Source organism: Amphibalanus amphitrite, unplaced genomic scaffold (assembly GCF_019059575.1).
Source record: "Amphibalanus amphitrite isolate SeventyFive unplaced genomic scaffold, NRLGWU_Aamphi_draft 000181F_arrow, whole genome shotgun sequence".
Classification (NCBI taxonomy): Eukaryota; Metazoa; Arthropoda; class Thecostraca; order Balanomorpha; family Balanidae; genus Amphibalanus; species Amphibalanus amphitrite.
The window spans coordinates 481,994-508,327 of record NW_024881676.1 but is presented as its reverse complement, the minus strand read 5'-3'; the positions used below and the strand labels follow the sequence as shown (position 1 = coordinate 508,327).

General features: G+C 50.8%; 1 protein-coding gene across 1 annotated transcript in view; it reads left to right on the top strand.

Annotated features, from left to right (window-relative positions):
* LOC122384086 (rabankyrin-5-like) overlaps positions 1-26,257 on the top strand; it is a 71,101-nt gene extending 44,844 nt beyond the window's left edge. Inside the window, exons 7-23 of the mRNA XM_043371084.1 lie at positions 15,093-15,258; positions 15,600-15,786; positions 16,092-16,278; positions 16,704-16,817; positions 17,162-17,363; positions 17,787-17,896; positions 18,165-18,307; positions 18,595-18,765; positions 19,106-19,219; positions 19,454-19,610; positions 19,849-20,049; positions 20,412-20,581; positions 22,406-22,580; positions 23,116-23,311; positions 23,585-23,723; positions 23,939-24,037; positions 24,326-26,257. Of these exons, the coding sequence (XP_043227019.1) occupies positions 15,093-15,258; positions 15,600-15,786; positions 16,092-16,278; positions 16,704-16,817; positions 17,162-17,363; positions 17,787-17,896; positions 18,165-18,307; positions 18,595-18,765; positions 19,106-19,219; positions 19,454-19,610; positions 19,849-20,049; positions 20,412-20,581; positions 22,406-22,580; positions 23,116-23,311; positions 23,585-23,723; positions 23,939-24,037; positions 24,326-24,464 (2,670 nt within the window). The 3' untranslated portion in view covers positions 24,465-26,257. The remainder of the gene's footprint in view (positions 1-15,092; positions 15,259-15,599; positions 15,787-16,091; positions 16,279-16,703; positions 16,818-17,161; positions 17,364-17,786; positions 17,897-18,164; positions 18,308-18,594; positions 18,766-19,105; positions 19,220-19,453; positions 19,611-19,848; positions 20,050-20,411; positions 20,582-22,405; positions 22,581-23,115; positions 23,312-23,584; positions 23,724-23,938; positions 24,038-24,325) is intronic.
* The last annotated feature ends 77 nt before the right edge of the window (positions 26,258-26,334 follow it).

The following is a 26,334-nucleotide window of genomic DNA, read 5'->3' as shown; positions in this document are numbered from 1 at the left end:
TTTTGGGTGATAGTGGAGGTGAAGTGAAGGTGGTTGAGTTTTTAATACCTAGTAGGGTATGTATCTACTTTTCGCCATTGTATCTTTACTTTTGTGTAATTGAGAGCCACGGCAATATGTGACATCTATTAATGCTCGTAAGCCAAGGTATTCCAATTATTTATGTTGATAGGTAAACGCTGATTCTGCTGGGAAATGTAAGGTGAGTTAGAAGACCATGGGTTAGATCAAGCAATTTATAACCCTTAGCCCAAAATCAAATCAGTAACTAAGGTTACCTACCAAATTATAATGTGAACATAAATTGTGTATTCATCAATATGCTTTGCCTGCTCACAAATGTCCTGATGAAACAGGGTATTAAAAATATAAAGATTAACATAATATCTTAAACATGTGTGTTGAGCAATGTGCGCCTGCTTAGGTACTGCTATTGTTAACTTGATTACTATACTGATTTTAGGGCAATGGAAAGAAACTTTACATGCATTTTTTCATCTTCATGCATTGACATATATCATATATATGTATAATTTTGTGTTGACAGTTTGATTAAAAACTTCAAACAGAATTTTTATGGTTTTTCAATTATGATAGCGGTGCGCATTTATAATACTGACAAAATACCTAAAAATGTTGCAGTGCATTATGTGTGTCTTTGATGCAAATGCCACATATATTTCTACATAATGTAGTACTAAATATGGTCATAGCTTCAATTTCCAGTACATGCTGAATGAATCATTTTGTTGATTTTGTCAATCAACTTGAATACATGAGTTGCCGACTCAATCACTTGTAGTTGCCATGTGTGACCGATTCAATCACAACTCATATGGTGACAAGAGGTGATTCAACCGACTCAATCACAGTGAGTCGGCATCTTCAAGCGATTCATGAGAATCGATTCAATCAGAGTTGAATCGCTTACAAGTCTGGACACGACCGGCGGGCGCGGCGGCGGTCCTCCTCGTGGGAGAGCGCCTGGCGCTGCGTCACTGTCGACGCTGTCACCGACACATGGTGTTTGTTTGTGCTACCATCGGCGGCGGGCCGCCCCCGCCCCCGCCCCCGCCGCCGCCCCCGCCTCCGTCACCACTCTGCCGCACAGCACGTGGGGGCGGCGGGGAAGGTGCGGCGTTTTTGCGGTAATTGGGGTCTGGTGATGGGTCGTTATTGTTAGTAAGTGACGCGAGGATTGTAGCCTTTGACGCAGGCGGTAGGTATTTGCAGGCTAATTGGTTTGACCTCGAATGGAGTGAGGGTTCACGCGATCCTTTTTCAGATCATTGATTTTGCATATCCCAGTGGAACGTAGGTTTGGGACAGAAAGTTGGGTGAATGCTTTTGATACATGCGTTCAGGATCTCTATGGCGGACGCCAAACATTTTATCCACCCACGCCCACTCACCGTTTCACTATTTGCTGGAGAATCGGTCATTGTACCGTCCCAAGCCGGAATGCATGGTAACGGCCTCTCCATGGCGTCACTCGGAAACACCCCGGAAACGTTCCGGAACCATTCCGGAAGTGCGGGTCGGACTTCCGTCCTGGGACCAGCGCCGAGTTGCCGAGTTCCCGACGGATGCCGACCGGAGTTTGCCGATCACTCACCGGAACGTCACTCGGGCGAGTTTAGTGAGTACAGTACAAGGAGTGGGTAGTTGTTAGCCAGTTCTGGGACATGTGCCGCTTCCTTCGTGTGCTGTCGATAAGGATTGGGAGAAATGGTGATGGGCTAGTGGCGTGCAACTGTGAATCTTACCAGATTTTCCGACGGACGAGAAGGAAGGAAACGGCTACAGGGTCATGTGAACGAGATGCCATCGATCAAGTTTATGGTTCCGACGGGGAAACACAGTGGAGGGCTTGGGCGATGATGATTCACATATGTCATGGTCTTTGGTCATTCCATTTTTGTTTCTCATTGCGATAACTTTTTAGTTGATTATTAGATATTGTAGTTAGTAGAGGGCTGAGACATCCTTGATCTTTTTAGGTGGGTTCTGCATTTTATCAGTAGGTTAAACCAGGCATTTGAGTGATTTATCGCTCGTGTCTGAGAGCCCGAACGGAAGCTGGCGATGCGTGAAAACGGATCACGAATGCCGGACGCGTCCGAGAATCCACGGCATGAATACCGAATGAAGCCATCAGGCCGGGTGTCCGAAACTGGGTCGGATCATTTGGGTCGGCGGTGGACGTGTGGAGAGGCAGCGACCTTGGTTTGACGTCTCAATTTGGGGCTCGGTGCTACGTGCCGACAGTTGGTAATCATCTGTTTTGCTGCGTAATCATACCTTCAATCGGTACATCGGTGGGTGTTTTGAGATCCGTTCTTGGGTGTTGATGGTGATTATGGCGTGTCTTGTGCAGCTCGCCAAAATTGTTTTGTTTTTCCACCTTTTAGGCAGAGCAGTGCGCCTTACGGCCACATGCGTTGATGAAGATTTCGTTCACTGATACGGGACAGAAGTGCATCAGTTCTTACACATCAGACCTTCCGTTGCTCCCGTTTCTGTCGCCCATGAAGACCTCTAGCAGCGCCACCGTTACCAGAGACATGCCTCCACAGCAATGCACATCTGCGGCGCATTTGTCCCAATTAGTCCGTGTGCCGCGTGTTTGTGTTGTCGCTAGTTGAGCGGGTGTCGTCGCGGCTCATTTGGAGGCCCGGTCTCAGTAGGTGGTGGTGCAGCGGGACCCGGGCACGACTCTCCTGTCTAGGTCGGCGGCAGGGGCGATGGGGGTCGGCCGGTGTGGTATCGTGACCTGTGGTCCGACCACACACCCCTGCGGGTCACCCCTGACGCCGCCCCTGCGGGTGACCTGTCGCCCCCGGGGCGTGGTCGGCCGATGATCTGTCAGTCGTGCGATCGTTGTCCCTTATCACTGCATGCTGAGGTAGTTCCGTGTCACAGCCTCATCGACTGTCAGGTCGGCTAAAGAGAGCCATCAAACTGGCCAAGGCTATTGGGGCGGAACGGGTAGAGAGACGCAGGGAACGAATGGTGCACATGGCGGTTATGTAGAGGCAGAAGCGGACGGAATATATATATATATTGATGTGTTTTGCAATCAATTGATGATGACTAGCCGTTTTCAAACCCCACATACTCATTTTTTCAGCCAACTTGAACCTTCAGAATCTATCTCGGATGTTATTGTGGATTTTTGCTGTTCACCTTTCACCTCTCGTAGCGCCCTCCTAATTTGTTTTACACCTCTTCCTACATTTGGTATGCCAGACACTTCGTGAGTTATGCACAACTTCGTCTTCCCCCGGTTTACGTTTTCCTTAGTAGACCGTTAACATTTCCACCGTTCCGGCACCTCCCTATCGTAAACGGCTGCACTCCGCCACCCCTCTGCCTCGACTGCTCTCTTCCCTCCCCACCCTCTGCATAGAGCATACAGTATGCAGACCCATCGAACCAGCTTGGGGGAGAGACAGTCTGCACGCTCCACACCGGGGCGGCGAACGAGACTGGTTCTTGGGTCATGCCATATTACATATTGTATTTACCAGTTGGGCCTAGTCACTAGTCGCTAAACTGGTCGGTTTGCTGGTCTGTCAGCGGTGCAGTAGGTATTTCATTCTGCAACATACATATGGTGATTTACCGACTGGAGAAGACACCGGACTGGACAATGGGCATGATTCCAGACTGAACATACTCGAGAGTGGGCATAACGCCACACTGGACAGTGGACATGACTCAAAACTAACCAGACTCGACTGAGACTGCACATGAATACATACTGAACAGTGAACAGACTTGGGCATGACGCCGGGCTGGGCAGTGGGCCTGACAGCATTCATCGTATTCGTTCTTGTGACTGGAAGTCTCAGGATGGAGGTAGGGCGGACTGTGCAGTGTCCAGCGTCCAATGTCTTTGTCCTTCGTCCATTAGTGGTCCTCGAGGAGTAGGCGGTAACCCGTCCCGCTGCCGTCGGCCATGACTGCAGCCATTGTTCGACATTTACTCGGTTATGGGTCGGATTGTAGGGATTGGCATAACGGATCGGTAACTTATTTGGCAATCGGTGGCATCTCAGGATTTGTTGGCCATCAAAAGTGGTCTTTTGCTTCGCAAGAAAAGATGAGCAGTCGCCTTCTTTTGGTGAATTGATGGGCTGATTAATTCTCCTTATCAAGGGACTAAAGCCTAAGTCGTTCAAATGTTTTCGTGTTTCTGGGTTAAGCCGAAAACGTGAACAATTAGTAACCCGTATTAAAATTAAACCTTCTTTAATTGGTATCGCTACATTGTGCTCTTGATACTTTGCATTACGACAGTACATCAATTTCTATTAGGCTGTAGTATTTAGTATTTACTATTTACCTTCATTTTTCTACGCTTCAAATGCCATGTCTGTTCGACTATTGCTAGTATGGGTTGATGGTGGGCGCCGTCTTTGATTCAGGAACTGATTCAGATCAGTTACGTATACGTTTATGCCAATATACCGATATCAGAGCAGTGACCTCAGTACGTGATTCACCCGAGGCCACGGCACCAGGCCCGCAGTGACGCCCGATATATACCTACTTCACACGGTTCCGCTCTAATGACCAAACCATGCCGGGGCTGGCTGGCTTATCGGACCGATTAGCTCAGCCGTCTGGTTTGTGTGAACTCAGAAAGGAAATTACTTATCTCAGTCTGTGCGCTTCCGTTGTGAGGAATCCTTTTGGAATCGGGAAGGAAACTGCCTGGCATTTTGTTGAATCTACTTTTTTATCTAGAGTTTTCACACGCCTGTGAAGGATGATGAATCAGGAAGAAAAAGTGTGATGGTTGGGTGTTCTTGTCGGATGGTACAATCTGACATACAAGCAACAACATGACAATGGTACAAATATATCGCTCATTATATAACTACATGGATGCTGTACCTATTCTAAAATAAGCAACAGTTTCGAAGCATGGTTGGTTACACACAATTGGCTTTTTTAAGTTCATCCCAGCTGCCGCCACCGGGCGCTTAGTTTTGAAGTGCTTGGGTGCCAGCGATCGCTCGTCCTCACTCCCTATATCCACTCTGTATTTGCCGCGGTAGTTACTCTGACTGACTGGTCTATGTACAGCGTGTAATGTATTGTGGGGAGAGGCGCCTCTCTGTCCTGGCCAGATGGTCCCGCCCCCCCCCCGTCCCCTCACCACCGGGGACAGTCCATCCGGGGTGTGGCCAGGGGGGGGGGGCTGCGGTGCCGAAATTGGCGCACTGCGGCGCTCTGCGGTGACGGAGGCGCCGCTCTGCCGCCGCCAGTCTGCCTCCGCCGCCACTTTTGTCCGTGCCGTCATCACCTGACGATGCTGCCGGGTAGAACGGGCGGTACGTCATCAGGTCACTGGGCGTCCCCATTGGTGGTGACTGGGGATGGTGGAGCTGCGGATGCGACACAGAGAGAGACCATATGAGACAGAGTGACTTTCAAAGTCAGGTTTTATATCATGTCCCTCATTTGCACAAAAAGGAAATCATTGTCACTTGTCAGAGAACTAGGAAAAGTTACATAAGATAGCCTCGGGATGGCGTGTCTGGATATTACTACGGCACCCTGGAGGGAGGCATTATGATATTGCCGTCCATCATTTGCCTTACGCCATTCCTCTGTGACGTCACTGTGATGGTGAATATCACCCGGACGTCTCTGAGTGCACGGCTGTCAAATCGAGCCCATGGCGTGCGTGTGTGTCTTGGCTCTGGACCGGGCTGTCGGGACGTATTACATGCGCGGCGTGCCTTATTGATTTGGTGGCTGGGGCGGCTGCAGTGCAGCGGATGGACTTGTGTCGACTGCCTCACGGGGATCGGTAGCTCTTGAGGGGAAGGCGTCGCCTATCTGAAATATGTGGCGTCCCTGCCCCGGATATTGGGGATATTATTCCTGTCGTAACTCGACAGGAAATGACTCTAATGACATTAGCGAGTAGTGACTTTGGTGTTAATTGAAGGGCTGGGAAGGGATCGTAATTGGTGGTTTGACCCAGCCCTACAACGTTTATGCTTCGAACTCTTCGAGTGAGAAAGTTGGTGAAGATGATGTATTCAGGGGAGCGCTCTTGCATCGGTAGGCTTGAGCATCATATGACAATGTATGTGAGAAATAAGCTGCCTTATAACGTCAAGGATGATATTTGAGTTGTGGGGCATGAATTTTTAGGCAGTATAGTTCCATCACGCACGGCAGAACTCCTTGCCTTTTTTTGTCTGTCAACATTTTGCCAAGGCTTGTATCTACCTAAACGGGAAGGTAGCAAGCTTAAACTCTAATGAAGCATTGCCTCACCAAAGTGTTTTGGATTTACTGGCAATAATGAAGGAGCATAACACATTTGCAACTGATTAAGGGTTTTGTGTTTTTCTCTCGGTCTGCTTATTACATCTGAGACTGAAGATGTAGGTATCTTTTATTTGACATTTACTACGATTATAAAATCGCTTTTTGACAGATCATTAAGCATCCAGCATAAGTTCTGCGTTCCATTTTCGTAACTGGTTGTTGAGACTTATTTATGTTTCTTTTACAATACTTTTAAAACGTTACGTTCCTTGTAGTTTCCATTACAATGCAAGTGGTGTTCCACTTGCAAAACAACCTTCAAAGTGCTTCCCGGCGCCCGCAGCCTTTACATAAAAGCCCTCCTTGTAATTCCGACGCCGGCTAACAGCTGGTTGGCATGGTAACCAGACAGCGGCACACACACACGCAGCAGTGCGGGCGTGTTTTGACTGCGGTGTCTCTGCACTTTATCACGCGTTGTGCGTGCCTCTATGCGGCTGGCGGCCGCGCAGTGGCAGGCGGACTGGTCAGTGGTGGTTGTGGGCTTCTTTGATCTTACCGGGCTCTGTTGGAGTGACAGCCGCGCGGTATGCCGCCGAAACGCAGCAGGTGACGGGCGAGACGAGTCTGAGACGGGACGGGACGAGACGAGACGGGACGGGATGAGACCAGACCAGACCAGACCAGACCAGCTGAAGTGGTAAGGTGAAACAGAACGGTGGCAGGGCGAGGAAGGATAGCAGAAAACTAAAAACTCTGCCGGTGTCAGCCGCTCTCCACCGACTTCCTCAGACGACCTCGGAGGCCCACACCTGAGCTACTGTCGTCACCGAGTGACACATGTGACACAGGTGATATTAGTGACACTCAGTGAATGGCGAGAGACATTTATTACGACCAAGTGGCGAAACACGTGTCCTTAATAGCGACACTACGGAGACATGCGATAATATTCCGGCGCTACCCCGCCGGCGAATTAGTGGGCTGAATCGCTATCGGAACTCGCGTCATGTCTGTCATAGTTGTCGCATCTGATAGCTCGGTTCTTCGGTCGAACTCTTCAATTAGCTCAGTTTTGGCGGACAACCAGTCTCGTCTGTAGCTATTTAACCCGCGCCCTGCTGGGGGGGGGGGGGGTGTTTGAACACCCCCCCCCCTGTGGTTTTTCGCGAATATCTCAAAAACGGCGGCGCTCCGCGCCGCCGTTTTTGGTACACCTTATCATACATCAATTCTACACATGTTGTGAAAATTTCAGACCAAGGTCATTCAAGGTCAGGTCACCAGGTCACTTGAAGTGACCTCACCTCATAAAAACTTTCAATGTCTGTCATAGCTACACCGAGTGACCGATCGCTTTGAAACTTTCAGCGATTGCTAAGAGCAATAGCATGTACAAAATGTATATCTCAGAATTTTGATATCGATGACCTAAGGTCAGGTCAATTTTGCGACCTCCCCATTATAAGTCAATGGGAGAAAATTGAAATGCGCCTCTTTTGGATGAAAGACGTTATAAACACTCCCAAACACCGAATTACAAGTGGTTTAGACACACTGAACTTGAAAATGGTGTCCGTGACCCTTGTTTATGCTCTGAGGTCATCTTAGGTCACGAATGGTATCTAACAGTTTTTCGCAAATAACTTTTGATAGAGGCATGCTAGAGCGATGAAAACGCCTTAGATGTGTTCAGCTCGACGATACGGATCGACTGATAGGCAACATGACCCTTTCCGGTCAGGTCATGACCTTGACCTGAGGTCAAATTTTCAAGTTGACCTTTCAAGGTCAAGTTATAGTTCATTCGATGCGTCTTGACGAGAGGAACACGATGCCGGTAAAAGTAAGCTCGTACAATGCTTGGGTCAAAAGTTATTGCAGAAAAACTGTTTCCGAAAAAATCGGCTATTTTTGCAGTTTTTGCCCCCTGCAGGCAAAACCGTTGACGTTAGGTCAAATCTGAGGGAATTACTCAGAAAGGGCGTTAATAGGGCTATCGAATGCGCTTTTCCGCGGCGCTGTAGCTCTATTGGTTCCCGAGTTATGCGTTGGCTTCTTGGAAATTTTCGACATTTGACCTGGAAATCGGCGAAATTTTGCCTTCAATGACCTCTGGTGACCTGACCTTTGACCTGACCAAAAAATTGACCGAAGTGATTTCGTCATTATTTTTACGCTCTTTCGAACACCGCCTTCCGCGTATCGCTACGTGGCCCAGGAGCCGAGTTACAAGGGGGGGGTGTTCAAACACCCCCCCAGCAGGGCGTGGAAATCCAGGACCCCCAGCAGGGCGCGGGTTAACCTCACAGAGGCGGCGGCGCCACGGACGTTTAGAGCTCCCAATGTTCTGTGACGGCGCTCTTTGGTCGTGGCCGGGGCACGGGTCGTTTGGCGACGTTCGCAACGCGTGAGACGTGGAACGGCGCACTCCTGGGTGGTCCTGTCGGAGACTATAGAACCGTCCTGTCGGTCGTGCGTTGAATAATATCTAGGCAAAGTGAAGAGCTTATTTCGTGCGCTGAACACCGACTGTTTGCTCGTGCGTGCAGTTGTAGCTATAGCTTAACCAACCACTGGTCAACCTTTTGTTGAGCAATAACTGCAGCACTTCGGTCATCTTTGTAGAACTCTGCCAAAGGCTGTCTAAAGAAAACCATGCAACACAGATGAGTGGTGTAGATGCTTATGGATTTATTGCTGAGGCATGTCGGTTGGTGGTGTTAGCGTGCGTATCACTTTATCGTGCATTCCTTGTCTGGGTTTTCCCTCGCCTTGAATGAATGAATTTCTCACCGGAACTTGTAGCTTACCACTAAGTAGTGGCTTAAGTTTATCGTGTTTCGGCTCATTTCCAGTGGGATCACGAATGCCATTATCACCCCGGCGACACGGGTAAGCCGGCGGGCTTTGGGGCGCGGACCCGCGGCACCTGCCGGTATCCGGCGGAGCTGAATGGGCCGGGCCGCTCTGAATGGGCCGCGCTGTCATACACAGGTGTTGTCTAGACACAGGACATGCTGACGGACTGCCACTGTAAATGGGCTGCAAGGCCTGTAGTTGGCTATTACAAATACAAGAATACAAGAATACGGTCAACAGGGCCGCCCCGAGCCGAGTTTTGGGGTGAGGAGTACCTACCTTACCGCGACGGACACTGACTGACGTGTCATTCACATGTGCTCACTTAGTGCTGGTTGACCGGTTGACCTGTCTCGGTTAGCTCTTGGCCGAGGTTATTGGAAGTTGGAATGTGCTGACCGAGTCTGAGAAGGTAGCCGACTGTTGGTTGGGTAGTACGTGCTGAGCTAGCGACGAGTGGCAACATTCTGTGGCTTTCATCTGCCCACTCTCCAGCGCAAAATGTCTTACATGTATGTGCAAAAACTGTATGAAAACCTGGTGACCATTTCGCCATCGGTCGACTCGGTGAAGCAACGTCAATCACCGCTGTTACCCGCCTCCGAATTGACTTGATCGATGGGTTACTTATGCCGTGTTGGTCAATATCTGACTGTGGCATTAGCTGCAAACGACTGCAGCGTCTAATTTATTGATGGGATGCCACACATCTGAAATTAAGGCCAGCAAGACTCATGATTAATCTCTTTATTGACTGGATCAGAAACATTTGTACCATATCGAATTTGTAGCTTTGCATGATCTCTGTTCGATAGGAGAGAATCGCTGGCATTTCCGTTTGATGTGTGTTATAATTACGCGATGATGCTGCCGCGTTTGTTTTGGTTCAGCTCGGTGGGTGGCCGATCGGTGCATTAATTCGGTAGGTGGGCCCGCTGGTGCCATTTCTCACCTCACATATGAGCGGCACGAGCAGTGGCCTCCTGTCTCCGGTCCATTCCTACATCGGCTGCCAGGAGTCGCTGTGTGCCGGCAGACCTCACCACTCGTCAGGTGGATCAGGGGTCTGATTCGGGAGCGCTCTACATATATCCTGTCCCGGCGCTGGTGCTAGGTAATGGCGGGGGAAGGGGGTTGGAGAGTGCAACAAAGTTTTGCTGTTGTCTTTTTTTTTTTTTGGCGAGAAGAATTCTAACAGCTTTTGTGTAAACATGACAAAAGTGTTCCTGATATTAAGCGAAACTCTCAAAACTTGTTGAATTTATGTGCCGTGATTTGTTTTGCAAGCGTCTAGGGTCCAAATGTTAATGCGGGCTCATCTGTGTTAACTAATGTCGCTCAGTCTGAGTTTTGTTATTGAATTCCTCTGGAGCGGCTCTCCGTCTATCGGCTCCGGCCGCTCGGGTGATTTGTGCTCTCTGATGGAGCCGTAAGTTGGCCCTGATGTCACGGCCGCCGCTCGACATCTGTTTGGAGCCGAGATCAACATGGCACCGTGAGGGACGGCCGGCGCGCTGAGGTAATCGGGCCGTGAATCACGGGCCGGCCGCGCCGGGGTGTGAGGTCATCCGTGGCAACCGCGCGTCCTTCCTTCCGTTCTTCCTTCCTTTCTGCTTTCCCTCCTGTCCTTCTTCTTTCCTTTTGGTCGCTGCTGAGGCTGTGCTGGTGAAGGAAATCTACAGTCAGTGACGGTCGGGTGGGGTTACTGCATTACAAAGACAGTTACATGCTATGATGTTCGGTATGGTAGATAAGACTGAATGATAGGTGACTGACCTGAATCCCGAGAGGAGGGGCAATGACAAGACGAGGGGAACAGTGAGTTATACTGGCACGGGTTGGCGAAAGAGACCATTACCGGTGCGGGGAAACGATTGAGTGACAAAAAGTTGCACATTGCCTCTGCGCGCTATTTTAGCAGTGAAGCCGTGGAAGCATAAAACGGCATTGTTAGACGAGTGATTGACATGGGACTTTTTGTCCTTTGCAGGCTGGGTTATAGTATTCGTTCAGTTTCGTTTATCTATCCGATTGTTATTGTTTTTACCCATGATGCTTGTATTCACCCTGCTTTGGTGGTCTTATCGATAGGAAGTAAACCTTCCTCGAAACTTAATCTTCGCTAAGTAGGTGTTGTTCCTTAGTCAAATCGTCATGCCGGGAAGGAATATTTGACCCGACTTGATGGCCTGACTCATCGTATGCTGAACCTTTGCTATAATTCCAATTTATGCCTATCTTTTCATGACTCATGCTGATTATGACTGCAAAATCCCGACATTTTGTCTGGCGTCCGGTACGCCGATTTGAGCTCTGGGTATTTGTCCTCAAACTTCAAACGGTGTTATCCAGCGGCCGGGGCCATTGCTGATACGCTCCCACGCCCTGCCGTGCCATACTTAGTGGTACACGTCTGAGGTCTTGTCAGCCGCAGCGGATGGGCTGTATGACCTCTGATGATCCATGTCATATGCTGTCACCAAGGAGCATAAGTTAACCCCTCTCCCCTCCCCTCTCCCCTCCCCTCTCCGTCGGACCAAAGGGGGGGGGAGGGGCGTTCTGTGAGGCGTTCTAAATGCACCGCCGTCTCATGCAGTGAGGTATCCCACCTCTGCATCTTGATCGGGGTCGTGTCCCCCCGGCCGAATCGGGGCGGGTGACGCCAGCGGGCCATGTTGACGAGTCGCCAACATGTCGCCAACATGTCTGACGAGACGTTTATGACACCGGTCAACAGTGTTTGAAAGGAGTGGCCGTTGATCATATATCGGTGTCGTGGTGTGTCCCGACTCTGAGACGCCGTGAGGATGCCCAAAGGACGCCCAAAAGAAGCCCGAAGGATGCCAAAGGGCGCCCGAAGGACGTCACCTTCCCATATCGTCCCAGTCCATTGCTGCCTCCCAGTCTATTGGCTGGGCCTCATTAGCGAAATGATCGGTATCCCTGTTGCGATGAGCGCTCTGATCAGTCGACTCGGGCACCGGAAAGGCTGATCCAATCGTCCGAAAGGCGATGGTGATGTGACGGAAATTGATGGGCTGCTTCTGCTGTTCTTGGCCCACCACCGGCGACCGTTTGAACCTGATTATCTGCAGCTGGTCGGCCCGCGTGTTATGGATTCAGGGGAAATTCGTCAATGGGCTTATCAAGGCCCGTGGAGTGTTCGGTTCTTCTTTGTGGCAGCGGTGAGTGCGGCGTTCCACTTATTTACTCGATTGGTAACAATGTTTCCGTGCTACAAAGCCTGCTGGAATGATGCTATCGATGTGTTAACACGTCCATTGTCTTTGGATTGGTTTGCCCAGTTTATTTGGACGTCTGCCGTTACTTTGCTGTTATGTCTTTGTTCTAGACTTTGTTTAGTGTTGAGAGGTCACTTAAGTTTTCGGTGTCAACGAACGGCTACTCCGTGATTCATCAGCTCATTGGTTTATTAACCCGCGCCGGGCCGGGGGGGGGGGTGTTTGAACACCCCCCCTGCGGTTTTTCGCAGATATTTCAAAAACGGACACCTGTTCGTACATCTTTTCCGCACATGTTGTGAAAATTTCAGACCCAGGTCGCCTTAGGTCAGGTCACCAGGTCACGCCAAGTGACCTCACCTCAGAAAAAATAAGAATGCTCGTCATAGCTACACCGATTGATCGATTGCCTTGAAACTTTCAGCGATTGATTAGAGCAACAGTATCTACAAAATGTATATCTCGGAATTTTGATATCGGTGACCTAAGGTCAGGTCAATTTTGCGGCCTCTCCATTATAAGTCAATGGGAGAAAATTGAAAAGCGTCTGTTTTGCACGAACGCCATTCTAGACACTCTCAAACATCGAGATGTAGGTAAAATTGACACACTGAACCAGAAAATGGCAACTGTGACCCCTCGTTATGTCCCCGAGGTCATCTCAGGTCACGAACAGAATCTAACAGTTTTTCGCTAATAACTTCTGATAGAGGCGTCCTAGAGCGCTGAAAACGCCTTAGATGTGTTCGGCTCGACGTTGCGGATCGACTGATATGCAACATGACCTTTTCCGGTCAGGTCATGACCTTGACCTGAGGTCAAATTTTCAAGTTGACCTTTCAAGGTCAACTTATAGTTCATTCGACGCGTCTCGACGAGAGGAACACGATGCTGGCAAAAGTAATGTCATGGCTCTTTTGAGTGAAAAGTTATCGCCGAAAAACCGATTTTCGTAAAAACGGCTATTTTTGGAGTTTTTGTCCTCTGGAGGCTAAACCGTTGACCTGAGGTCAAATCTGAGAACATTACTCAGAAAGGCCTGTAAAAGGGCTATCGAATGCGCTTTTCCGCGGCGCTGTAGCTCTATCGGTTCCCAAGATAGCCGTTGGCAGTTTCCGAAATGTTGAAATAGTCAACATTTTACCTTTGGTGACCTCTGGTGACCTGACCTTTGACCTGACCCAAAAAATGACCGAAGTGTTTTCGTCCTTATTTTGGACGTTCTTTCGATTGCCGCTTACCGCGTGTCGCTACGTGGCCCAGGAGCCGAGTTAAGAAGGGGGGTGTTCAGACCCCCCCCCCCGGCCCGGCGCGGAATCTCAGAGCACCGGCCCGGCGCGGGTTAATGGTTCCGGATGTGTCGTTATGTGGCCGTGCCGTCAGTCATCTTGTGCCGTTGTCGACTTTCAATGATCATCGTGATTATGATCAATAAGTCACCAGACATATGCTATTGGATGAAAAACTTTCAGTGGCCGTCCGGTTGCACCAATCTTTTACCTACCCGTACGCGTATAAAGGTCAATGAGGCACTGGTCAGAAGTCACCGGCCACCGGTCACGGGTCAGTGCCGTTTCCCGTCGCCTGTCCGCGGCGGCTGCGCGGTCTGCACTTTGCTACCGACCGAGACAGTTGCACGGGCCGTCCCGGGCGACAATGCTGCATTGTCGTCGGACCGACCACCTGGCGACATGGCTGGTCGACCACCCGGCGACTTTTCTGGCCGGCTGCACCGAGCTGTCGCGGTCAGATACTGTCAGATGTTGTCCGACGCTGTCCGGCCGTCCTTTGCCCCGTCCTGGTTCGGCGATTCGCTCAGCACCCGGAACTTAGCCCTCGCAACTCTGCGTGGCGCTGTAGAAAATATGCACCCCATCGCGCCCCCATGTCTACCCAATGCAGACGGTCCCCTCAAATTTGGTACGGATCCGGCAAATGTGGGCGTCCGATGTTGCTCCGATTTCGTAACCGGGTGGGTTTGCGTGCCTGCCTGCCGCCGTCAGAGGTAAAAGACCGGCCAGGTGATGACGCGATGAGCATGTCTACATGGTCATTGCATGACTGAGCTGCCAGCCGTCCTGCAGACTCTTTGTGAGTGGTGTTTGGTGAGGCCTCTTTTAAACTGATCACATGCAGTGTTTTTTTTTGTGGAGCACTGCATTGTGTAAGCATTAGCCATTGTTACCAGTATCGTGGAACAAGAATGTCACGGCATTTTTGTCCTTCCGTTTTTAGTGTGAGCTGGGCCGGTATTTTACGGTATCGCGCACAGTGACGCGATCGGCTGTGTAATTTCAAGTGTGCCTGTTTATCGCTTGTCGGACTGCCATTTACAGTCAGTTGACAAGGCTCAGAATGACGTCACAGCTACGGCTATTAGCGCATGTCAACGCGACAGCTCGACTGGCTGGGTTGGGTCGGGCGAGGATGGAACAATTGAGCAACTGATGACCTGTGTCATAACGCAGAGTAACTATGGGGCGTCATAAGCCCTGATGCCGCCACATCTTGGAATGTTGTCCATGGAATGGTTACCAACCGGTCACGGAATTTTATTTTGCTGCTTTTCAAAATGCATTATCTCTTCTCTTCTCTTTCTGGTGTCGGATGTCACCTTATCAGGACCTTTGAATGCCGTGTTCAAAAAGCACAACGTACTTTCATCCGTGTAACATTTTTCCCCTCTGTCCTCAGCTGCCGGAGCGCCTGAACGAGCCGGACGACCGCGATAACCTGCCTCTGGACCTGGCGCTGCGGCTCGACCAGGCTGCCATCTGTGAGACGCTGCTCAAACACAGAGTGGACGTCAACGCCGCCGACGGACAGGGGCGCTGCCTGCTGCACAAGGCCATACTCCGAGGTGGGCGCGACGACCGTCAATGGAAGTGGTTATGCAGCATTTGTTTCAATCTAGTCAGCATCATTTGCAGTAGCGTTTTTCAATGTGAAACGATGACTGTCAATGTTGTTTGTTAAATTTTGAGCTGCCAAAGGTGGGGCCTGGAAGTCAGATGCTGCCTTTGCCCGTGTTTCTAAAGAACACGGGCAGATGGTTGGCGTTCCATGTTACAGCATGAGTGATCGAGGTGTATGACACTGGCCTCCGCCACGGCCTGTGCTGAGGACTAAGCCGCCACTACTGCTACTAGTGATAATGATAATAATGATGACGCTAACGATGACGTTGTTACTCTCCATCAGATGACGAGCGCTCGGCGCTGTTTCTGGTGGACCACGGCGCGGCGGTGGACGGCGCCGTGCCCGTCTCTGGCGACACCCCGCTCCACCTACTGGCCACCGGCGGACCCCAAGACGAGTGGAGGGGCCGGCTGGCCAGGAGGCTGCTGGACGCGGGCGCTGATACCAACGCCCAGAACTCGGAGCTCAGGTGGGGAGAGTGGGAGATATGGAGCGGAGGTGTACAAAGGGGAGAGAAAGGGCGGAGAAGTGGGGAATGGGCAGATGGAACAGAGAGCTGGGATAAGGAGGGAGATAACAGTTTTGGTGAGGCGGGAGAGAGCTTGAATGAGATACTGGTCTATCAGATCCGACAATAATGCAAAACTTATCCGGAGGATCCGGATTCCGGAGCATACATATGCAAAAAAAAAGTCACAGTTCTCTCTTTCTCTAACTAAGCGATTGGCCAACAGCGCTCTCACTCCGTTAACCCCACCATTACCCTTATTACAGCACGCCTCTCCACGTGTGCGTATCGTCCGGCTGCACGCCCGTGTTTGACGTCCTCATCACCCGTCCGTGTGACCTGGAGCGGCGCGACCGGCGCGGCCACACCGTGCTCTGGCACGCCCTGCTGGCGGGCGTACAGCAGAACAGCATGGCGCAGAGACTGGTCACCGCCGGAGCGAGCGTGGATGCCGTGAGTGAGAGGGGGAGGGAGAGGGAGGGAAGGGAGCAGCGTATACACAGTGAAACTGAATACTGAGGGAAGGGGAATAAAACTGCTGGGGTAGGATACTTATTGGTGGTGTGTATAATTTGTGTTGGTTTGAGATGAAGTTTGGTGTGCAGGTTACGTGTTATTTGGATGATGTGGATGAGATTTGTCGGAACGTATTGTGCTTTACCTTCCATCATATTTAATCCGTGATACTTTGGTCGGATGTTCTTTCTACCTTGTTTTGGAAGATTTGACAACATGCTGCTGTGGTTTTCCGCTCCGAATCGTGATATTTATGTCTATGCTGCCCTGTAGGTGAAGCAGGCCACTTAGGACACACTGCTGCACCAGACGGCGCTGTCTCTCCCAATGGTAGTGCTTATGTCTGTCTGTGTTTCTCCCAGGTGAACCAGGCGACCCAGGACACACTGCTGCACCAGGCGGCGCTGAACGACCTCGAGGAGGAAGCCATCTTCCTGGTCAAGGCCAAGGCTAAAACAGGAGCTTTCAACAAGCAGGTGAGTAGAGGATCCTGGCTAAATGAAGCTGGTCTTAGACTCATTGGTGAACTTATGGTGCAGGTCTTCGACGAACGTTTTCCTTCTTACTGCATGCTTGGAACTAGGATGTCGTCGTTTAGTACTGCTCTGGAGGAACTGATGTAGCAAGTTTAAAGTGGTAAACGATCTGAAATCTTATCAGGGATTAGATTACTTTTCCTTAGTTTGTCATTGCCCTTTCTTCATCTCATAAATGTTCCATCGTTCCAGAATATGTTAGCGCCAAGGATGCATAACCGATGCTCTCTGCCGATGTCCGCTAACCCACACGCTCCTTCTGACCCCGTCCCCTCCCCTGACAGGGTGAGACCGTTCTGCACGTGGCGGCCGCACACGGCCTGTCCCGGCTGGTGGCTGAACTGCTCCGCCGCGGCGCCAATGCTAACGCGGCCACGGCTCGCGGCGAGGCCGGCGGGGTGGGGGAGCCGCACCGGCAGACGGCCGCCCACCTGGCTGTCCAGTACCGACACCGGGACGTGGTGGCAGCCATACTGGAGCACAGACGTGAGTGGCAGCGGACTCTACAGTTTTAACACATGCTTGAGTCTCGTGTATAGGTCTCGCGGGTTTTAGCGGTAGGTTTTGCACCTAGAAAATTTAGTGTACTTCAGGCTATATCTTCGTCGTCTTAAGCTTTTAAGTGTTGAAGATGCGTTCGACTTGTTGGGTAACCAGCCGGCGATGATCGTGTAAAATGACTTCATCGTAGATCGATTAGTTTTTTAGATATAACCGGAAATGTAAAAGTGCAAAACCTACCGCTTAATCTCGCGAGAGCCGTACGTACGCATGAAGAGTCTTGACCTTGATCCTGAAGCCTAACCACGATACTTTGCTAAGATAGTGTATAAAATTCCGCCATATTGAAGCACTCGTCATCCATTCGTTACCATACCTAATGCATTGCTTTGCCCGTACCCGTCGCAGGTATGGCTGAGAGCTCCCCGGACGCCAACACCATAGTACCGGACCTGAACCTGAAGGACTCAAACGACAGGACACCGCTGGCGCTGGCGCTGGACATGAACATGAATGAGGTGTGTTTGCAGACGAATCTACGGGACTTTGATGTATGCTACTTAGACGCCTCCTGAATGCTGCTCGAGCTCTTGCTGAATATGACTATTTACACGTCTAGCCCAATGATAACTACACGTCTTTGTTATTGTTTCAAAATGCAACGTTTTAATTTTGACCACAGAGCTCCTCGCTCTGTATCCGTCGTTTCGGACACGTTATACTCTCCCACGGTGGTCAACTGTTCCCCCTTTACCCCCTTCCTCACCTCTCGCTCCTCGTGGACAGGTGGCTCTGGAGCTGATCCGCGGCGGCGCGTCCGTGGACATCCCTGACCTGGAGGGCGACACACTGCTCCACCGCGCCATACGCACCGACAACGGACGGTCAGCCACCTTCCTGCTCAAGAACGGCGCAGACATCAACTGCAGGTGAGTGGGCCCCAGGCGACGCTGAGAGTGTCACAGCTCTGTTATGCATTACAGGTCATCGCATTATGTACCACGATGTGGTGTCGCTTTTCGTTTAGGCAGACATAAGAACAGTCATGTCGCTTTTCATATCGTATATGTCTTGATCGGGCATTCAGCGACGGTCTCAAACCCTGAAGACCCCGGTCTGGTCAATGGTCGAACTTGTTCTACACTCGGTGTCTGGTCGCTTTAGTTACTACTGTCTTTCAGCAGCTGATTTGACCCAACCTTTCCCGACCCCGCAGGACGCGGGACGGCCTGTCGCCGCTGCAGCTGAGTATCGAGCGCGGTCTGCTGTCGGTGACGGAACTGCTGTGTGAGTCGGGGGCGGACCTGTCCTCCTCCCCCGGACACGATCCGCCGCTCTGGCAGGCCTTGGCGAGTGGACATACAGACGCCGCCTCGGTTCTGGTCAGGTGAGCAGAGAAGGAAGGAGGGGAGGGAGGGAAGGAGGGGGAAGTGCCCGCCGCTCTGGCAGGCGTTGGCGAGTGGACGCACAGACGCTGCTTCTGTGCTGGTCAGGTGAGGAGAGAGGAAGAGAAAGTGGTCGAAGGGAGGGAGAGAGGGCGGGAAGGAGGGCGAAAGAGGGTATTCGTTGAATATGCTTCATATCGTGCTAGGAATCACATGTCCTACAATTTGTCTTCTTTCTATAAATTGTAACTGCCAATGTTCACCAGTGCTGCTGCCGGCAAATACCACAGTACCGTGGCGCGTAGTGTCTTACGTCGCTGACCGTTCATCCCCCGCTCCCAGGTTCGGAATAGACACGGACTGTTGGGGCGAGGGACCGGACGGCTGCTACCAGACACTGCTCCACCGCGCCATTGACGAGAACAACGAGCACATCACCGGGTTCCTGATACGCAGGTAACAGCGAGCGGTAAAAGGTGCTTAAAGGGAACGGGTAAAAGTGCTTCTTCCTAATACTCGTGCGTTAATTGTTCGAGCCGAAATTTTTGTTCGTGTAATATATGTCCCAGCCCGATCTCTGCTGTGACTCCTGACCTCTAAACCCCCCCCCCCAGCGGCTGTGACGTGAGCAGCGCGCGCCGGCCGGGCCTGGACCTCTGACCTGACCTCTGACCCTCCCCTCTCCCCCAGCGGCTGTGACGTGAGCAGCGCGCGCCGGCCGGGCCCGGACGGCCGCGGCGGGGACGAGGCGCGTGATCAGATGACACCTCTACACCTGTGTGCCCAGTGGGGACTGCAGGAGACGGTCCAGGCACTGCTGGAGCACGGAGCCAACACTAACGCCAGGGTCAGTGATGTGGCGTTCGATACAGATGGCACTCGTGTCAGGGAATTTGGAAATCCGTGAGGAGGGGGAGACTAAAGGTAACCATATGAACAGCTACGCAGAGAATGCTTCAAATGCGTCGTCAACCGTCTTCCATAATGTTGATGAGCGTCACACACTGACCGTGTCTGCCGATGGTCTGATATGGACTCATTTTAACTGCCTACTTACCATCTCTTCTGCCCCTGCTTCCTTCCAGGACTGTGACCAGAAGACTCCTCTGCACCACGCCATAGAGAACGGCCACACTGGCATCATCACCCTGCTTCTGTCGGCCCCCGAGACGGATCTCACGGCGCGCGACCGGCTGGGCCGGGCGCCCTTCACCCTGGCCATGACGATGAAGAACAACAAGGCGGCGCAGGCCATCCTCGGCAGGGAGCCGGGCGTCGCCGAGCAGGTGGGCATATAATTTGTGATTCGAACGCAGAACAAGTTTCTTGTGATTTGTGGTTGAATATATGTGTGCTCAGTAAAAATTTGCTACCAATCATGTGGCATTATCTTTGACGGAAGGATGCTACGTGTATTATGCTATGGTACGTGATCTTCCTTCTCACGTATTATTGGACGTTTGCGCTTAGGTCATAACATGCACTGTCGTCATGCACTGTCTACTTGTACTTACCCGAGATGACACAAACGACCTACATCTGTTTGCGTCTCCAGCCACAGTCCTACCGAGCCAAAGACGCTTGCTCTCTGCTTCTACATCCTGTGCTTACCATCACACGACTTGCCACCCTCACTGGTTTCCCGCAGTACGACAGCCGCGGCCGGAACTTCCTTCACGTGGCGATCGAGAAGAAGGACATCGAGTCAGTCATGTTCCTGCTGTCGATCCACGTCAACGTGCACTCCCGGACTCGCGACTCACTGAGCCTGACTCCGCTGCACCTGGCCGCCCAGGCCGACTCCGAGATCATACTCAGGTGAGATAAAATGAGAGGCATGCCAATGTGAGATCGTAGTGCGGTGACTCCTAGATCTAGTGAATACTCAGGTGAGGATCCAGCGAGAGGCATGCTCAGGTAAAGTCTGTCTCAGGTGAAATTATACGCAGGTGATATCGTATTCGGCTGCAGACTTATAATTCGGGTGAGAGTCTGCTGTAAAAGCCGAGTGTAAACAGGTTTTGTATAGTCGACTACAGAATGATGTTCCACTCCTCAGAAGCTATCAGTTGACCGGAGCGCTAAGTTGTGCCGTTTATCACGCAATTAACCCGCGCGGGGCTGGGGTCTCCAGCCGAACGCGCGGGGCTGGGGGGGGGGGGGTAAATTTTACCCCCCCTGTTATCTCCCGAACTAATGGTCCGATTTTGATTTTGAAAATTCAAACGCCAATCGAAAGATCTCATCACGAACAACTAAAAACGTGTACTTAATTTTAAGTTTGAGGTCAAGGTCAAGGTCAGGTCAAGGGTACAAATTGCAAGTTCCTACAGTATCGGCCTTGCACCGTAGTTGCCGAAGAATGGAGTCATGGACTGAGACTGATCGCCCAAAACGTGTTCTTAGGCTACCAAGACAATATTCGTTGCATACAATATCATTCAGAGGTCAAGGTCAAGGTCCGGTCAGGTCAGGTCAGGTCACCAAAAACAAAATATAGAAAAGGGCATGTGCGACACATGTTTTATGGGTCATTTTACTCATAGAATTCAATAGGCACACTCAATAAGTGATATGGACCACCTCTGGATGAATTTCAGGTCGAGGTCAGGTCAAGGTCAGGTCAAGTGAGGTCAAATTTTGAAGTTGGTTGTTAAGGCCTAAAAAGGTGTCTATCTGATGCAGCTTTTTCACGGCGAATCGAATGGTGCTATTTTTGTTTCCGTACGAGGTCTAGAACTTCCAAAAAAGTCATTTTTCAAAAATTTTGTGTGTCGTGACGTCATAAAATTTTGAATAACTCCCACATTTTTGAACCGATTCTTCTAAAACTTGGTGTGTAGGTGCACATAGACCACGTCTCTGACATATATTCCGGTTTTTTCGATACACCCAAAATTTTGGATTTTATAATTATTTTCACAAAAAAAGTCAGTTTTTTGACAAAAAATTGGGCCAAAATCCAACATTTTCAAAAAACCGAGATAGCCATTTGATAGTCAAAGAAGAATTACGTATAACCTTTTTTGTTACGTCTTGATTCCTCTAAAAATGAAGATGTTAGCGGCGTTTGAACTTTTGCCGTTTTTGAGGCGAAAATGGCGAACAGTACGTCACTAAAACGTCAATTTCTCAAAAATTTTCCGACGGATTTCGCTCAAATTTTCAGGGAACGTGTCAAATTGATGTAAGAAAAGGTACAGAAAGTTTGGCGGCGCTGCGCGCCGTCGTTTTTGAGATATTGCAAAAATTCGCAAGGGGGGGGGGTAAATTAAGGGGGGGGGGGTAAAATTTACCCCCCCCCAGCCCCGCGCGGGTTAAGCGTGTCGATTATGAGCATTGGGACAAAGCTGTAATTTGTGAACTCAGCCCGTGTGATGCGGCACAGCCTACCACCCCAGGCAAATAATTGCCTGTGAAAAGTGGAACATTATTCTGTAGTCGACTTTACTTTATAAGGACCTTGAACAGTAAATTGTAGCTGATAGTTATGGCAGTTACTCGATAGTGGATATTTACAGATATCCTACCATGGAAACAGATAGCGGCTCGGTACTCGCCCATGTCCATATGAACTACACTCATATCTTACGCGCCCCCGTTACTCTTACTAGTCCCCCCGTCCGTCCGTCTGTCTCGCAGGAACCTGATGCTGGCGGGCGCCCGTCTGGAGGAGCGCACCCCACTCAAGCAGACGGCCCTGCACCTGGCCGCCGAGCGCGACTGCCACCAGTGTGTCTCCGTGCTGATCGATAAGGGAGTCGACTTTAACGCCGTGGACAACAACCTGGATAACGCTCTGCATGTGGCCTGTAAGGTGAGTGAAGTAGTGGAACTGGAGTGGGGAAGTGATGAGCTTCATTGCTGGAAAGGGAAGGAAAAGTGGGTGTGTGGACCGGGAAATCTTACTGTTTTCACCACCCCGCTATCGTCTTCAGGAGGGACCGTCTGCCCAACGTCCGTGACCTGAGGATCTTGTCATTCTGTCTGTACCAGGTCCTGATTTTGCCACCTTGCCGTTCCCGGAGGGCGGCTTGGCCACTGTCCCTGTCGTGATGCCAATTGCCTTCCCCAAGAGGGTCATCTACTCACGGCCCGTATCCTGACCTCACCACCCTGTGGTCCCCAGGAGGTCACCTGGTCACTATCTCTTATCCTGACGATGATACCCCGCTGTCCCCAGGAGGGTCACGTGGTATCTATATTGTATCCTGACGATGTTACCCCGCTGTCTTTAGGAGGGCCACTTGGCCACTACCTCGTGCCCTAACGATGTTACCCCACTCCCTAACAGGAGGGCCACTTGGCCACTACCTTGTGCCCTAACGATGTTACCCTTCTCTCTCCGCCAGGAGGGGCACCTATCCACGGTGCGTGTGCTGCTGACCGAGTCACAGATTGACGCCGAGTCGACCAACCTGCGCGGCCGCACCCCGCTGCACATGGTGGCCGCGCTGGGACGGGAGAACGCGGCCGCCATCTGCCAGCTGTTCCTCGAGTCCATGCCCAAATACCCGCTGGACAAACAGGACGCCGAGGGAAACACCGGTGAGGAACGGGGAGAGGGTAGGGAGAGAAAAAGAGAGGAGTTGGAAGGGCATCGTGAGGGTTGGGAGATGGGTTAGCTGGGAGATTGGAGCGTAAGAGTTGCATATGGCGTGAATTTGAAAATACTTGGGTATTCGAGTATTGATAACATAAGCTTCGTCGGTCAGTCCGTCTGCTACACTTGTCCAAAGATGAGGCCATTTCTGTAATGCGTCGTTTGTGTGTAGTCTGGTCGACTGACTACCTTTCTCCTTCCCCACCCTTTATTTGCAGCGTTGCTTCTAGCCTACATGAAGGGTAACGTCAACCTGTGTATGACACTGGTGAAGGCGGGCGCCTCGCTGGGCATCATGAACAACCAGGGCGTCTCCATCTTCAACTTCCAGGTGGCCACCAAGCAGCTCCTCTTCAGGTACGGGCTGCGAGCGACGAGCGGCTGGGACGCGAGCATGATAGGTGGTACGTGCTAATTTATAATGTAACAATTGCACAGAACATTATGAAGTGGATGGGGTTTTGTTTCAGGACTTCTAGTCCCTAAAAGTGGAGCCGGCTTTACAGCCTTTCCCTCCGTGTGTTTATGTCCCTGCGTCTGCCGATTGACATTTTCACTCCGCTCCTCTCCAGATTATTGGACGCGCTCTCCCAGGAGCCGGGCTGGAACGACGGTGACCACTGTATGGAGTGCGGCACCAAGTTCGGTATCGCCACTAGAAAACACCACTGGTCAGTACGACAGACTCTCGGTGATTGACTTTGAATGCTCTCATTTCAATCACATAGTCGCAGTGGTCATCCTTTAAATACACAGGCATCAGGCAGGCAAAGTATATGTCAACTTGTCCCAGAGAATAGTCAAAATTCAGGGGAGTGAGATCGAACTGCATGACGTGGCACACCCTGACGTCATTGAATAATATCGGCTTGCTAAGGTATGTAAATTGCTTTTTTTTTTGCTTCGAGTTTTCCGTTTGTTTAACGCGCTGTGTAACAAACCTTTTTTGGTCGTTGCAGTCGCCACTGCGGTCGGCTGCTGTGCAATAAGTGCTCGGACAAGCAGCTGCCCATCGTCAAGTACAACATCAACAAGCCCATCCGGGTGTGTGACACGTGCTACGACGTGCTGACTCTGGGCGCCGCCATGTTCGGGTAGGTCACCGCGCGGCGATCGCGGGATGCTTCAGTGCCACTGCTGTGTAGAGACGTGGAGAATAGGCTGGAGGCTGGAGGCTGGGCTGGAGGGTGGAGACTGGAGGCTGCGGCGTCGAAATGGAGCGCTTATATTGAATCGTGTATGTACGATGGTTGAGCAGCCAATACCCTTGCATACGTGCATGGATGGTTAGGGTTGAAGCTGAGTCGCGCTCTCACTAGATTGGGTTTGTGGACCACCGTGTATTGTGGACCACTGCGCTGACGCCGGCTGGGGCAGCGTTATTGAGATCATAGCTCACGGAAGATATCATGTGATGAGATGTGGCTGGAATCTCGACTGTTATATGTGGATGGCCAGGGGATCAGAGGCTGTATGGGGCGTTCATTCGGACACAGACAGCAGGAGCCAGACAGGACAGTTTTCAGGAGCAGGAGATTACTTGTCAGGGACCCACTCTCTCCTGATTTGTGGGAGTCGATGCCAGGCTTTCCTGTCTGCGATATAACGTTGAGAAGACACACAACCACTAACCAGTCGCCGCCTTTTCCAAACACTGCCTCGGTGATTTGATGGAATATAGCTGAAGCCAACCTTTGCCATGACAACTAGACGTAGCTTGAGTGCATTGCTAACGTCACTTTATATCCTGCGGGCCAAAGACTGCTACCCCGCCACCAACCGTAGGCTGCTGTGATGGCGTCAGAGTGACGTAAGGAGTGACGTCACTGACTGCGTGTGGCGAGCTGCGGGTGACGTCAGTCTGATGTCGCTGTGATGTAGCGCTGATGCCGTACTGATGTTTGTATCTCCGCTAGCTGCGTGTACTCTGTATTCTGTACTTGGCCTGAAGCTCACGAGAAAACTGTCTGTCTGACAGTGACAGACAGGTAGTTAATTGTTCGGTATCGTAGGATAGCGCTCACGGGGGCGTCACAGAAATCAAACCATGTGAGACTGTAACTAGCTCGAAGGCTACACCGTGGTTACACGGTGGTTACTCTGGTAACACCCAGTGTGGCGACTGCTCGGCGACTGATGCAAATCTTGCCATAACCGCTGATGGCTGGCCCGCGTGGTGGTGGTACAATCGGACGTTTATACGTGCAGTTTGTGGTATGTTCAACCCTCCTCTGGGACCCTGACGTCAATAAGGTCAGCTTCAAACTGCAGAGCTATGGATTATTGAATCGGTGCTGCGAAAACAATCGATTGTTGGCTGACTAAACTGCGGTGATCCATATTGACGACATATCTTGAATTTGTTTTGTATCCATGTGTGTAGAAGATTTATTTTGTGTGATCTGCCTTTGACACACGCTATTAGTTTTAGTTTTGGTTGGCTGTTGTACAGGAAGACACTTATGTATCATGTGCATGTGGAGCTTTGGTGATGCATTATTCGTACTCGATTGCTGTGAGCTGCAATATGGCTCCGAATATGTTGTAACCAAGTGGTGATAATTCAGTAATACTGTGTACCGCGTAGCGACGCATGCCTTAGCTTCCGTTATGTTACAGTAAACAGCTTCTATACTAGGCTGTTATGTGCCGTATTTGCTAGATTCGTAACCGTTTACAAACTCGATGTAATTCACTCACGACAGTTGGCCCGCTTATCTAACGGTATTATGATGATATCACGTTTGGGTTCGTTTCTTGTATGTATGCGCCTTCTGTGCCGTCGGGCAGGCGCTTTATCGGTACCTACACCCACTGATTTGTAAATGTCGCATGAACAGTGACTCATGTCCCGAGATTTCTACAGAAAAATACACACTGCTCTGACTCAGCGTCGACACTTTTGAGTTCTGTTACGATTATGTAAGACCCTGTTTGCTCTGCATCCTTTCCGCGCTTATTTTGTCAT